This window comes from Oratosquilla oratoria, chromosome 29 (genome assembly GCF_046742065.1).
Source record: "Oratosquilla oratoria isolate Oo_2021 chromosome 29, ASM4674206v1, whole genome shotgun sequence".
Classification (NCBI taxonomy): Eukaryota; Metazoa; Arthropoda; class Malacostraca; order Stomatopoda; family Squillidae; genus Oratosquilla; species Oratosquilla oratoria.
In genome coordinates, this window is record NC_134805.1 from 14,972,947 (window position 1) to 14,986,430 (window position 13,484).

The 13,484-nt window shown below is 39.8% G+C and overlaps 1 protein-coding gene across 1 annotated transcript in view; it reads right to left on the reverse strand.

Annotated features, from left to right (window-relative positions):
* LOC143040619 (D-galactonate transporter) overlaps positions 1 to 13,484 on the reverse strand; it is a 98,424-nt gene that overhangs the window by 29,974 nt on the left and 54,966 nt on the right. The window contains exons 4-8 of the mRNA XM_076211778.1: positions 10,394 to 10,504; positions 8,803 to 8,857; positions 8,381 to 8,488; positions 4,861 to 5,019; positions 2,749 to 2,941 (exon numbers count right to left, since the gene is read on the reverse strand). Of these exons, the coding sequence (XP_076067893.1) occupies positions 2,749 to 2,941; positions 4,861 to 5,019; positions 8,381 to 8,488; positions 8,803 to 8,857; positions 10,394 to 10,504 (626 nt within the window). The remainder of the gene's footprint in view (positions 1 to 2,748; positions 2,942 to 4,860; positions 5,020 to 8,380; positions 8,489 to 8,802; positions 8,858 to 10,393; positions 10,505 to 13,484) is intronic.

Consider the following 13,484-nt stretch of genomic DNA (forward strand, 5'->3'; position numbering starts at 1 on the left):
GCTTTTACAGTCACTATCTAGTGGCCTTAAGAGTACTCTTAGTGTTCTGATCATCTTTCACTTATACCAACACTTACCTGATATTATCAACATATTTAGACATACATACACCAAGTCTTTTCCTTCCTTATAGAGGGGGTGGCCAAGTGAAAATATACGCCAACCTGACACCTATTACACACCGATACAGAAACCTATTCATTGTCCTTCCCATTTCAACACCTCATGGATGAAGGGTCATCCCTATCCACCACATTGCTTGGGTAAGAGGCAATGAAGCAAGACACAGGAACTCCAAAGCAGGGCCAAATATCCTGATCCGGTTTACCCCCCAATGTATGATTGCATAGCAACCTGTTTCCCCTCATTCACTCAAGAATTATTTAAGCTATCTACATACCAAAGGCTTCTTCCCCATCATAAGGGAGGTAGCCAACCAAGGTATACACCCCATTTGTTTCCTTCCTATCTCAGCTCCTTTTGGATGAAGGGTCATCCCCGTCCCCTGGCCACTGCTCAGGTCAGAAGTAATGGTAGATAACAAGCACTCTTAGTCACATCGGAATGCCCTCCACCATCATTTCAACTTTCTGGTCGCCCTCGCACTTTTTTTTTTATCTTCCGTCAACTATCATTAGGGTCATATCTCCCTGTCTGGATTCTTTAATTAAGTCGGCCGTTATAATCGTGATTGAACAACCGGAATCTACTAGTCCTCTTGTGCGGCTTTCTCTCAACCAGACATCTACAATCGGCATACACTTGGATAGCATCCTTACATATCTTTGGCGGCCGCTTGCACAGTAGCCGCCCCTTGTCCGTTTCCCTGCTCTCATTGTCGAGGAATATGTCCGGGTTCATTGCATTCGTAACGTATGGGTTCCGTCTCTCTACAATTCCTTGCGAAGTGACCGGGACACCGACACGCATAACAACGGATCCTAGACGGTCTCCTCCATCCGCCGTGATTACCCCTGGACTCCCCTGTTTTCCCTCTTCCATTGTCCGGTGGAGGGCCTCGCTCCGGCGGCTCTCCCCTCTTCCCATATGAGTCATCGAGCTGGCATCTCGGCCCTGAGTCTCGCATAGGGTCTTGCGGTTTCTCTGTCGCCATGGCGACTAAATGCCCATCCTTCCGTGTCCTTGTGAGAAGCGCGGACTATCAACACGTCCGCACTCGCGGACACGGCATAATTTATTTCCTGTAGTCCAGCAGACATGGAATCTGGAAAGCCATTCACAAACACCATTCTAACGAGTTTCTCCAAGCCTTCGCCTTTGAATGTCCACAGTCCCACTAATTTCCTAAATTCGTTGGCAAAAACGTCGACCTGTTCGCCAGCCCAGCGCATTATTTGCAGGTGATTAAACGATTAGAACGGACTATCAGCGAAAGTAACATTTAATCTTTTTTTCCCCCCGCATCTGCTTGATAACTACCTTCTACTTCTAGGTAGATGGCTAATGCGTCGCCCTCCAGGTTAAGGGCAATATAGCTCGCAACGTCCGTGACTCCGTTTAATTTTGCCACTAATTCTACCTTTTTGAGCCACCCGGCGACGTCTCCATTGCCATCAAATGGCTTTAAAGTGATATTGTTAATCTTGAATGGTTCCTTTATGCTCGTCGCCTCAGCAATCTCTAGCACCTAGGTAGCTTGTAAGACTTGTAGCTCACCTAATTTCTGTGATTTCCAGGTTCTTTGGTTGCTTCTGTTTCACTCTTCAATACTCTGATGCACTCATTTCTCTCACTCTACAATTTACCTTACCTAAAACAACTAGCTCTGCTAATTCTAATGCTATCAAGGTTACACTTGCACCTTCTTGTTCCTCATATGCACTGACATGCACACACCCTCGCACGCCCTTCGCCCTCCTTCCTACACCATGACCTTTGACCCCATGCCAGGGGTGCCAACTGTGCACCCCTATCTGTCCCACATTCACCACATTCATACCACAGTGATATAGCCCAAGCTCAAACAATACATGAGATAAACTCTAAATATGATAATTGGAAATCAAATATACAGATTCAGTTGGAACTGTACATGAATTTGAGTCTAGATATGTTAGAAAATTAGAAAATAGGAGACAGTACCCAACAAACATTGCTCCTTTCCTATATGCTACAATGAGGTAAATACACTGATGAATCAAAAGATGAGAATAAAATAATTTGTACAACTAACATAAAAAAAGTATTTATACAGTTTTGTATAAAATGCAAAGACACATTGGATGATGGTACTTGAAAAATTCCCATATATTTTTATACATGCAGATTTGTACCTTGTAAGTTAAAAATGAGAAATGAAAGGAATTGTGATCTGCTCTTTCACACTTGTTTCAAGATTGGGAATCTAACCAAAGTTTTATATGTAGAGTTTATGTTGACATCTACTGGGCCCTTTAAGAAGACCCTATTTGTAGGAATTACACATTTTCCTTTAACTAAGCTTTGTTAATATATCTTAATATTGTGAAGATTTTTATATAATGAATAGCATTATGAGCATTTACTCTTTCTTGGCTTGACAGATTTTCTTAATTCAATGTCTTCTTGTATGATGTTCTTTAAAGTTAGCAAAAAGTATTAAGTCCCTGAGAGGTAGTTCAAAGGAAATTAAGTGAAACATTCTGATATGTAAGTCTCAAAAATTATCTCAACAGCAGCAATACAAACATACACTTGACCATTCACTGCAGGACCACTGCATCACTTTATACTTTTTTTTCTTCTCACCTGTGTGCCTTGCACTGGCTGCTATGAAGAGGATTATCACGCCTGGTCGCAAAAAGGACTTCAGGATATCTATCATACCAAGCTGTTTCCCAAATGGCCATACATTTTCTTCTTCCACTCCATTTTTCATCACCTCTGCCACTTCTTCCACCTTTTCATCTGTTTCTTTAGTAGCACTTTCCACAATATCCATCTGAAAATGTCACAGAAGAAAAGAATAATAATGTCAGGCTGAGTGAGTAATGATGTCATGTCGTGAAACCACGTCATGATATGTCAGATTCTCATGATGTCATGCATATATTAAAAAACTAAAACAGCACAGCCATGAAAAACCTTACTCCTTTTTTCCTCTTTCTGGTCATATATATATGTATACATGTATGTATATATATGTATATATATATGTGTATACATGTATACATATGTATACACTCCTCCCTCGATTTAAGAACGCTCCATATACGAATTTTCGCTATAACAAAAAAAGTCCCAAAAATCGAAATACGAACTAAAAATTCGCCATAACGAATAAAATCCTGTTGAAAAAAGTACTGTATTTTTAAATCATATTAAAAAGAAAATTATTTTTACATTATAAATACAGTCGAACCTCGAAAGCCCGGATCCTCGTATGACCGGTCGAAATGAACAAAGGGCGGACTTTTCAAGCAAAGTTCCCTATTTGTCCGGTAGGTGGCAGCGACGGCCGTACACGTGTACTCAAACCCGGCCCAGTCAAGCCGCCACCAGGGCTGCCGTTTCGTAGAATTTTGTACCAAAACGTAGTAAAATAGCGGCATGTGGCAACTGCACAAGGACATGAGGAAATATTTTCTACATATCAGCGGGCTGTTAAAAACATTCAAAAAATCAAACTTTTGTTTAAAAATCATAGAACTAGTTATCAAATAATAAATGGTACATCAAAATATGACTTTTATTGGTAATTGTGTTACTTATAAAATATTATACTCCAAAAGATATGTTTTTACTGTGTAGAAAAAAATTCTACGCTAAAGTTTCAGCTTTCTTTTAGCGATAATAATATAAAAAAATAATTTTCTTATCGTACTGAATATGTTAGGGCATGGAGGCCTTATATACATTCAAGAATAAGAAAAAAACTAGAACCAACATTTTGTCAAAGTTTGACAAGTACATCTTGCTATGAAAGTCTGCACACGCCCGAGAAAAATGTATGCCCCGGTATGGCAACACTCCCATTCTACACGGTAGTGTAGAAAACGAGGCAACCCTGGCCTCCACCACTGTCCCGCGTGCATACCTTCCGATATTTACAGTGTACGTAATAAAAAAAATACAGTACAGTACACTGTATATACAGTACATTTACATGCCTGTATTACAGTTATTACAGAATTATTAGTAATATAGTATTATTATTACATTATTGTTATTATTAGTGTTAGAGTATTATTCTTATGTGTTTCTATGCCATATCATACATTACCTATACATATACCGCCACGAAAATCTACGGGTGTTAGGGCGATATTTTCGATGACCGGACTTTTGACATGACCGGACCACCCATCCCCCCAATTAGTCCGGGCTTTCGAAGTTCGACTGTATAAAAAAAAAAAAAAAAACTGCCATATGTTCAGGAAAAAAAAGTTAAATAGATACGTACGTTTTTTATTGTTTTCAAAACAACGCCGTGTACTGCTCGGTCTACTCACTCGGTCTCGGTTAATCGTGGATTATTAGCATTATTTCAAGTGACATTATGCCTCCTAAGCGTCCAGGAAGCCCTATTAAGGATGGTGACAAGCCTAAGAGGGCTAGGAAAGCAATATCTCTAGATACTAAGTTGTCTGTGCTAAAGAAAAGTGACGAAGGAATGAGAGTGAAGGACATCGCAAATTTGTTTGGCTTGGCTGCTCGATTTAAGTATATTCGATATACGAACGGTTTTTCAAGAACGTAACTAGTTCGTAAATAGAGGGAGGAGTGTGTATATATATATATATATATATATATATATATATATATATATATATATATATATATATTAATTAATTTATCTATTTATTGATGCTTTCATATATTCAAATGTCCACTGACTTATTAATCTTATTAATTTCATACCTGCACATTCTCGTTGTCCACATTGTACTTAGTGGATTGAGAGTCAGAGAGATTTCTTCTATCACTGTTGGTTCTGCACGGCTCTTTGACAAAAAAGAGAAGAGCTAGAGCCACTAATATACCAAAGATACCTGAGAAAATGAAGGCCCAGCGCCAGCCCTGAGAAATATGAGAAAAGAAGTTCTGTAGAATAAATAACAACTATATATATAATAATAAAATATCAATATGAGCATAGGACTTAAGGAAAAATGGAAGAAAGGGATGTTTACATTGTACTAATCTGGCATTTGTTTAATGTGACCCAGTTTAAGTTTTATAAGCTTTCATCACCAAATATAACTATCCATTTACATATCAAGGGCCTCTTCCCCCTTACATGGGAGATAGCCATCCACTATCACCCACTAGCCATTGTTTCCCTATCATGAAGGGTCATCCATGTCTCCTGCCCGCTGCCTAGGTCAGAAACAAAGTAGCAAGACACAATGCATCCACTGCAGAGCCACTTCATTTACATGGTGACTCTCCCTCCTTGTAAACCTTACCATACTTCTTACACACTTCATCTCAAACACATTTAAATGTTTCCTTTCTGTCTTTCTTAAAACTCCAAGTCTCTGCCACTTACAGTGTCATAGGTACAAACACCCCTTCTCTTTGCATCCATTCCCAGATACTTAATTTTCATGACTTTTTCAGTCCCCCAAAATATCTAATTGGTTCCCACACTCTATTGTCTCCATCCCTATTCCTATATTTCCTGCCACATGTAATTCCAAATTAGAAAGTAGGATATTGGACCCAATGAGCATTGCTCCTTTCTTGTATACTACAATTAGGTAAATACTTAAAACTATCCATTCCCTCCAGCTCCTCCTTTACAGCCTCTAACTTACTGCCACCCTCTCCCCTTGTACATATCATCACCTTCTATCCACATTTATTTTCCACTACACTCAACAAATTGATCTATCTAAAATTACTACATTCACATTTATCCAGTTTTCCTTTGTAAACCAGAAATTCACAGGCGCTCCTCCAGTCCTTCAGCACCCTTCCTCCCCTTAGGTAGACATTAAACAACCTCCCTAGCCAGTCCACTATAATCATACCTCCCTTTTTCAGACGTTGCATGACACCCATCCAACCCAGGTGCCTTTCCAGCTCTCGTAATTTTCAAAGCTCCTTGTCCCTCATCTCTTCTTATATCACTTTCATTTTCCTCTCCCATCACAGAAATTTTCTTAGCTCCTTCCACTACCACAATCAATCCCTAACTTACTCCACATTCAACAACTCTAAAATACTCTGCCCATTATCCTCTTACCACCTTCACTTCCATTAAAATCTGCCCATCTGTATCTTTTACCTTTTCCTCTCTACCTGACTCACCCTCTCTTCACTTTCTTCCAAAACGTTATTTTCTTTATTTCTATTAATCTTCTGTCATACTCCTACTCTATTTTACATCTGCTCTCCTCTTTCCGTCCTTTATATTTTTTGTACATCTTATATGCTTTCTGAGTACTACTCTGCAGCCAATCCACATGTACTTGGCTTGCTTCTTCTCTTCTACTACCATCTTCATCTCATCATCCCACCACACACTACCCTTCTTTCTATTCCTTCCCATCTTTCTTGTTCTACATACCATTTTTGCACACACTGTCACTTCATTCCTGAAACAAATCCATCTCTCTTCTATTCCCACCTCTACTCAATCCCGCACCACCTCCCACACTTCTCTCAGTTTCTCCAAGTATTCCTTATACTTTTCCTTTTCATTCTAAAGTTTTACTCTAAGCACCTTTCTACCTCCCGCCCTTTTCCTATTTCTCCAACCATCCTCCACCCTTAACTTCCCTTCCACGAAAATGTGATCTGACACTTCCCACTCTCTCCCCTAAGAACATGGCATCCAGAACTCTTTCTATCCTTCCTCTAGATACCACTACATAGTCCATAAATGCCTCATCAACTATCTTTCCCATATATACTTATGGTTGACTCTCCTCTTAAACACTGTTTGCTATCATCAACTCTTTCTAAACACATCTCCAACATCAACTCTCCACTATGAATTTTACCTAGCATTCCAAACTTCCCTACTACTCCATCTATTGGCTCATCCCCTAATTTAGCATTGAGCTGTCCCATAACCCTCTAAGCACTCATTCAAATCTATCTAAAAAGACTTCTTTTCCTCTACACTATTCTCACTATCAGGTCCATATGTGCTTATAAAAACCCACATCTCCCATCCCAGTTTTACCTTCACCTTGAGGATAATTATCCTATTCCACCATGCACTTTCCTATCTCATTACTTACCAGAACAACTACCCCTTCCCTCTCTCACCCTTCCTCACTCCCAACACTCCCCCATCAACATTACCAAACTCAATACCACCCTCCCTTTCAACTTGGCTTTACAAATAACAAAAATAAAAATGTGTGATCAGAGGATGTCCCAGCTTGAAGAAGGGTAGAAGATAGCAATTGTAGAGAATTTAACACCTCATCAAGGGAAACTTTCAGAAATGAGGGAGAATTTATGGGGATGAGAGATGAAAAGTTAGATGAGGTGCAAGGCTGAAAGTGGGTATGAGATGTGCATCTATTCAAGAGCTTCTCAGAGATGATTTAGATCTACATTTTTGGGGGCCAGAAACATGGAACATAAGAGAGGTTACTAAGCTGGATAGAGTGAGAAACAAGGTGAGGAGGAGAAAGGGGGTGGAAAGGGAGTTACTAGATAGGGTTGATGAAAGAATATTGGGATGGTTTGGACAAATGGTGTAAGGAGTGAGCATGAAGGGGCGACTAAGGATGAGATGGATGGGGGTAAAAGGGGTATTGGGAAAGAAGGAAATGTCTGTTGAGGAAGAACAAGAGAAAACAGAGGATAGAGGTGAATGGAGAATGGTTATGTATGGATGATGCTGTGATGCATGAAATGGGGTGGGTGGGTGATGGGGGTGAGGGAGTATGTGTAAAAAATAATTTGACACAGCCTGAAGGGATTTCTCCCTATATTCTCTTTTTCTGCATGAGGGGACAGATAGGGAGTGGCCAATTAGGTGAAGCGGTCTTGCTGTGGATGTGCTGTATCTTGCAACACTGCATCTGACCCAGGGATGACCTATCATCCAGGAGGAGCCAAGATGAGTGGGAAGGAGTTTTTTTTTTTTTTTTTTTGCTACCTCTCTTGAAAGAGGGAAACAGCCTTTGGTATATGTATGTATATTATTTTTTTGTTTCAGAAGAATATGGTGATTGTATCTAGATGTGCTCCAATGGTTTACATGTGTTGGAAGGTAATGTAGGTTAAGGAGATGAATTAAATTCTAAGGGGAAGAGAAGAAGCCTTTGCAGAAACATAGGCAGAGATAATTCAGGTCAATGAAAGGGAAATACTGAGCAAGGAGTGGATATATGTAACAGAGTAAAGGGGTACTGGTGTACTGAAAATTACTTTTGATCTAGTGGCACTTAAGTCTCAAGGGCAACATATTTACCATGCCCAAGATGTTTGCAGCTGTGATGTAGTTACCGACGACATACGAGAGGCCATATCCAAAGTAGATGCCCCAGTTGAAGATGCCCAGTGCCATTGCATGCAATCTCTGCCAAACCAAGAAAAGATGAAGCTGCATTGTTGGTTAGATTTACAATTAGGTAAATTAGGTAAACACACCAAACATGAAGGGAAGTCAAAGTACACACCTATATTGGACCATTCCTCACATTGAAAACATTTGGAATAATGCATAAAGAAACCAATAAACATACAATGCTAGAAAATAAGCACTGAAATAGGAATGTTACAATCTTAAAACTTTCTATGAATATTTAAGCCTATGGATGGGAGATATGGTAAGAAAAATTATTAGGGGAAAGGTGGACTGGATGATGAAATAAAGACTGTAGCATTACTCACCTTAGGAAAAATATCTGAGATTAAGCTGCTACAAGCAGGTGAGAAGGATGACTCTCTGAAAAATGCAAAATATAGTCATTATAAAATATATGGAGAGTGAGTGCAAGGGCTAGGGGAGGTTTATGGCCCTGGAAGGTAAATGTAGCCACTTGTGCACAGGTTGCACTGGTCTTTCTCAGTTTGTTTTTATGACCCCAAAACCCATTCATCCATAATCAAGAAATCTCTTCCATCAATGTAACTATTCCCTTTAGCAACCTTTAACAAAGTGTTTGACAGGGTGTCCCACCAGAGACTACTAAATAAAGTTAAAGCCCATGGCATAGTAGGAACAGTGTTTGAATGAATTAGAGCATGGATTAGTAAAAGAATACAGTGGGTCACCATTAACTGTGTAATATCCCAATTGGGGAGTGTTACTAGCAAAGTTCCCCAGGGCTCAGTTTTGGAACCCTTATTGTTCATCATATATATGAATGACTTGGGCAATGAGATTATTAGTGATGTTAATAAGTTTCCAGATGACACAAAATAATATGCTGTACTAGTCAGTGGAAGATATCAGTATATTGCAGGGAGATCTCAAATTGTTTGCATGGTCTGTGAAATAGCAAATAAACTTCAATATCTCAAAGCACAGTGTGTTAAATGTAGGTTTACACAATTAAGAAAACAGGTGTAGCTTAGGTAATACCTTTTTATGGAAAACAGAATGTGAGAAAGACTTGGGAAAGACATAGAGTGCAGGGTGATTCAATAGATGTATTCAAATGGGAAAATGCTTATCTAACTTGTTCCCATGGCCTCAAAATTATGTGTTGTCCATGGCAATGAGATCTCCTTCGCCAGTTTTATATATTCCCGCAATTTTATTTACCTAATTGTAATATACATGCATGTGTGCTCTTGCATAATAAAGGCACTTGCACCAATGACATTGTAAGACTACATCTGAAAGTGTACATTTTACCGTAGAATGTCCTTGATGACATTAAACTACCATTCCAAGTTTATATAAGTAGGCACCTATATGGTAAGATTTGAACTTCTACCCTCATTTTATTCTTGCTAGAATTGATATAGACAGGGCCCTCACATGGGGGGGGGGGCAGGGGGCATATGCCCTGGGGCGGCACATTTAGGGGGGCGGCAATTCTAGTCTGGACATGCCGCCCACAAGGCTGACAAAATAATTATAATAAAAAAAGTCAAAGGAGCCCTGAATATTTTACCGTAATATACGAATTTTGCGTTAGAATCAACAGAATATGAAATATTTTTCCCTTATCCTTTCTGCAATAGGGACATTAAATACAAATTTTAAAATCCGTTTAATTATTTCGCAAGCCAATAGCTAAAACAGGCTGTAAGGGATGGTGGAGATGGAAAGTGGTGATGGGGAGGGGGGGGGGCGTCACTGAGAACATTCCCCGGGGCGGCACTTTACCGGGGGTGGGGGGGCGGCACTTTACCGGGGGTGGGGGGGCGGTACTTTGCCGGGGACGGCACTTAGGCATGTAAGGGCTCTGAATATAGAGTAGTCTTCAGCATATATGTTATTAATTATATCCTATTGTACAGCATGACATACCCTGCACCAATAAGCATCCTGAGCACCACCAGGTGCCAGAAGGAGGTAGCTGCTCCCATGAGTCCTGTGGCCACACTCAGCAGGAGGCAGCAGGATGTCACCAGGAGTTTCCTGAAAACCAAGTTAGATTATTACCTACTCATTGTTTTACATGGAGTCAATGGGAGAGAACTGTCAGTATGAACAATGCCAAACTGATGAAGAGACAAGAGAAATATGCTACACATGAATATGAGGCTAGGTGGCGCGGTTGGTAGAGTCTCAGATTGTCACTACGGTGGTCTGGGTTCGAATCCTGCCCAGGGCTGAAATAATTTCAGTATCGCTGCGCTTCGATTCGTTACTCCAACTCTCGTGGGCGGGGAGTTGGGGGTATGTGTGCGTGTAAGGTCACAGCATTACCCATAGATAGGTCATACGAGCTCTGAGCTCTCTTCCGGGAGGGAAATAGCTGTCGATCACGAGTCCAACGCTTGATCCAAAGACCATGATGAGGTATGATAAACTGGCGAGTAGGAGACGGGACCCAATGAGTCTACTTTTCCAGGAGAGGTAACTGCAAAAGTAGATTCATTGAAAAGAGGCATCTGGATGGAGCTAAAGCTCTTCATGAAGATTTTTCCATCACCATCCACAGAGCAGACAAAGCTGATTACTAAGTTTTGTTGCCCTTTACCGAGTGCCTGGAGAAATCTGACACCATCCTGATTGACGATACCAAATTCATCGAGATATCAAGGAGCCCGATGGAAGAAATGAAAAGAGCCAATAAGATCATCGAGACCATAAACGCCAAGGCAGGTGGGTTGAAGCTACCTAAACTGGTAGGTGATTTTGGACTTGGGTATTGCGGGAATGTAAAAATATCACAAGAACAACAATCCACTCAGACTTATAATAAGCCAGGTCCCCACGCCAATTTATCAGATCGCTAAGAAATTAAACGAGTGGCTTACATCTTTCGGGCCGAGGAATTACAAATTGCTCTGTTTCAGATTTCCTCCACCTCCTTAGCAAACAATTCTAACGCTGAGGGTGTGATCGCTTCCTTGGACGTAAAGTCTCTTCACGAACATCAATCTTGACCGGACTATCAATATTATTCCTGACGAGATTTACCAATAACAAACCCCCTCCCCCAAGCTAGACATCTCGAAAATGGCCCATAAGAACTTACTGGAGATGTGCATGGAAGCACCTTTTCTCTGCCCCCGTGGAAGGAATATCCCGCAGAGTAGCGATGGGCCCTCTCGGTGTCCTTTTATATATATATATATATATCTATCTATATATATATATATATATTATCTATGTATATATGTATATATATATATATATATATATTATCTATGTATGTATGTATATATATATATATTATACATACATACATACACTATATATACTATACACACACACACTCTCACACTTCAACGAATGGACGGCTTAGAAGACGTTCTGATGAAAAGTGAAGTCTGTGGATCCCAACGCAAAGAGAAAGTGCCTAGTGTTTTTGCAGGTGGGGGGGAAATTGCTCGTGGAGTAGTGGGAACGAAGGGAAAGAGCAAAAGGGGAGTAATTACTGATGGAAATGGAAGCAAATGAGAAGGAAGTAGACTTTGACCAGCCAGACACGCGGCAGGTAAACAAAAGACATAGCGAGGATCAAATGTCTAATAAAAATGTAAAGATTAGAAGTATAGAGAGGAGCAATTCAGAAGAAAGTGACGAGAATATGTTCCAGGGATTTAAAGAGGGTGGGGGGGACACAACCCCCCCCCCCCCCCCCCCCCCGACTGATAAGACTAGCGGCGAGAGTTGATACGGTGATCGAGTCCTTGGAGCGAAAGTTAGGTAACGTAGACTCCATTTTTAAAATAAAAGAAAGGTTGGAACAACTAGAGCAGGCTAACAGAAACTTAACTGAAGAAATAGAGGACCTAAAAAGACAGTTAGGAAATGTAAAGGAGGAGAATGAGAAATTGAAGAAGAATAGTAATGAAAAACAGAGAGAAACTAGCTACAGAAGCTAAAAATTGGAGAATAACTCAAGAAGGGAATAAGGTTTCATTCACTGACATAGTCAAACAGCAATTGAAAGAACATAATGAAGACTCAGTTATTAAAGTGATGAGACAGAAGGAGAATATAGTAAGAGAATTAGCTGACAAAAAGAAATGTATAATTATATTAGGAATGGAAGAGAAACATAACCCAGATAGAACTGCAAGAATCAAGGAGGAAAATGAAAGAGTAAGCAGTTTATTAAAATTAGTCCAGGAAGATGAACCAGAAATTATAAAGGAAATTGAGGAAAAATTCAGACTCGGAAAATATAGTACAGATAAGACCAGACCAATTAAGATTAAATTCAGGTCACAAACAACAGCAGAGAAAATTCTATCCAAGACAGGGAAACTAGCAACAAATGATCAATATAAAAAGGTATGGATAAAAAGAGAATGAATAAGGAGGAAAGAGAGGCAGAAAAGCAGAAAAGAATTGAAGCTAAGGCAAAAAACGAGGAAAGAACGGAGTCAGAGAAAGAGAGATTCTATTGGAGAGTAGTGAACATGAAAATAAAGCAGTTCGACATACTAAAGAAAAACATAAGGGAAACAGAGAATACAATGGAAGTGGCAGAAAACTAAGAGTGTCTTACACAAATATAGATGGATTGATAACAGGATTGAATGAACTGAATGATTATTTGAAGGAAAAAGAACCGGACATAATGGGAATTGTAGAAACAAAATTAAAAGGCCCACTACCACCCAACAGTGTAGGACATGATGCATACAATTATTGGATTAGAAACAGAGAGACAAAACAAGGGGGCGGAGTTATGTTTCCTGACTAAGAAGGATATAAACGTGAAAGGTGTCATATATGGAAAGAATACAGTAGAGATGATTATGATAGAAGTGGAAGACCGAGATAAGAAGAGCAGAAAATTTGTGATCAATTATGTGCCTCCGAAAACAGCCTCATGGGAGGAGAGTGAACATAAAAGTATGTTAGAGGACACAAAGATAGCATTAAATAAAAAAATGGAAGACGGAGGAAGAATAGTTATGATGGGCGACTTTAATTG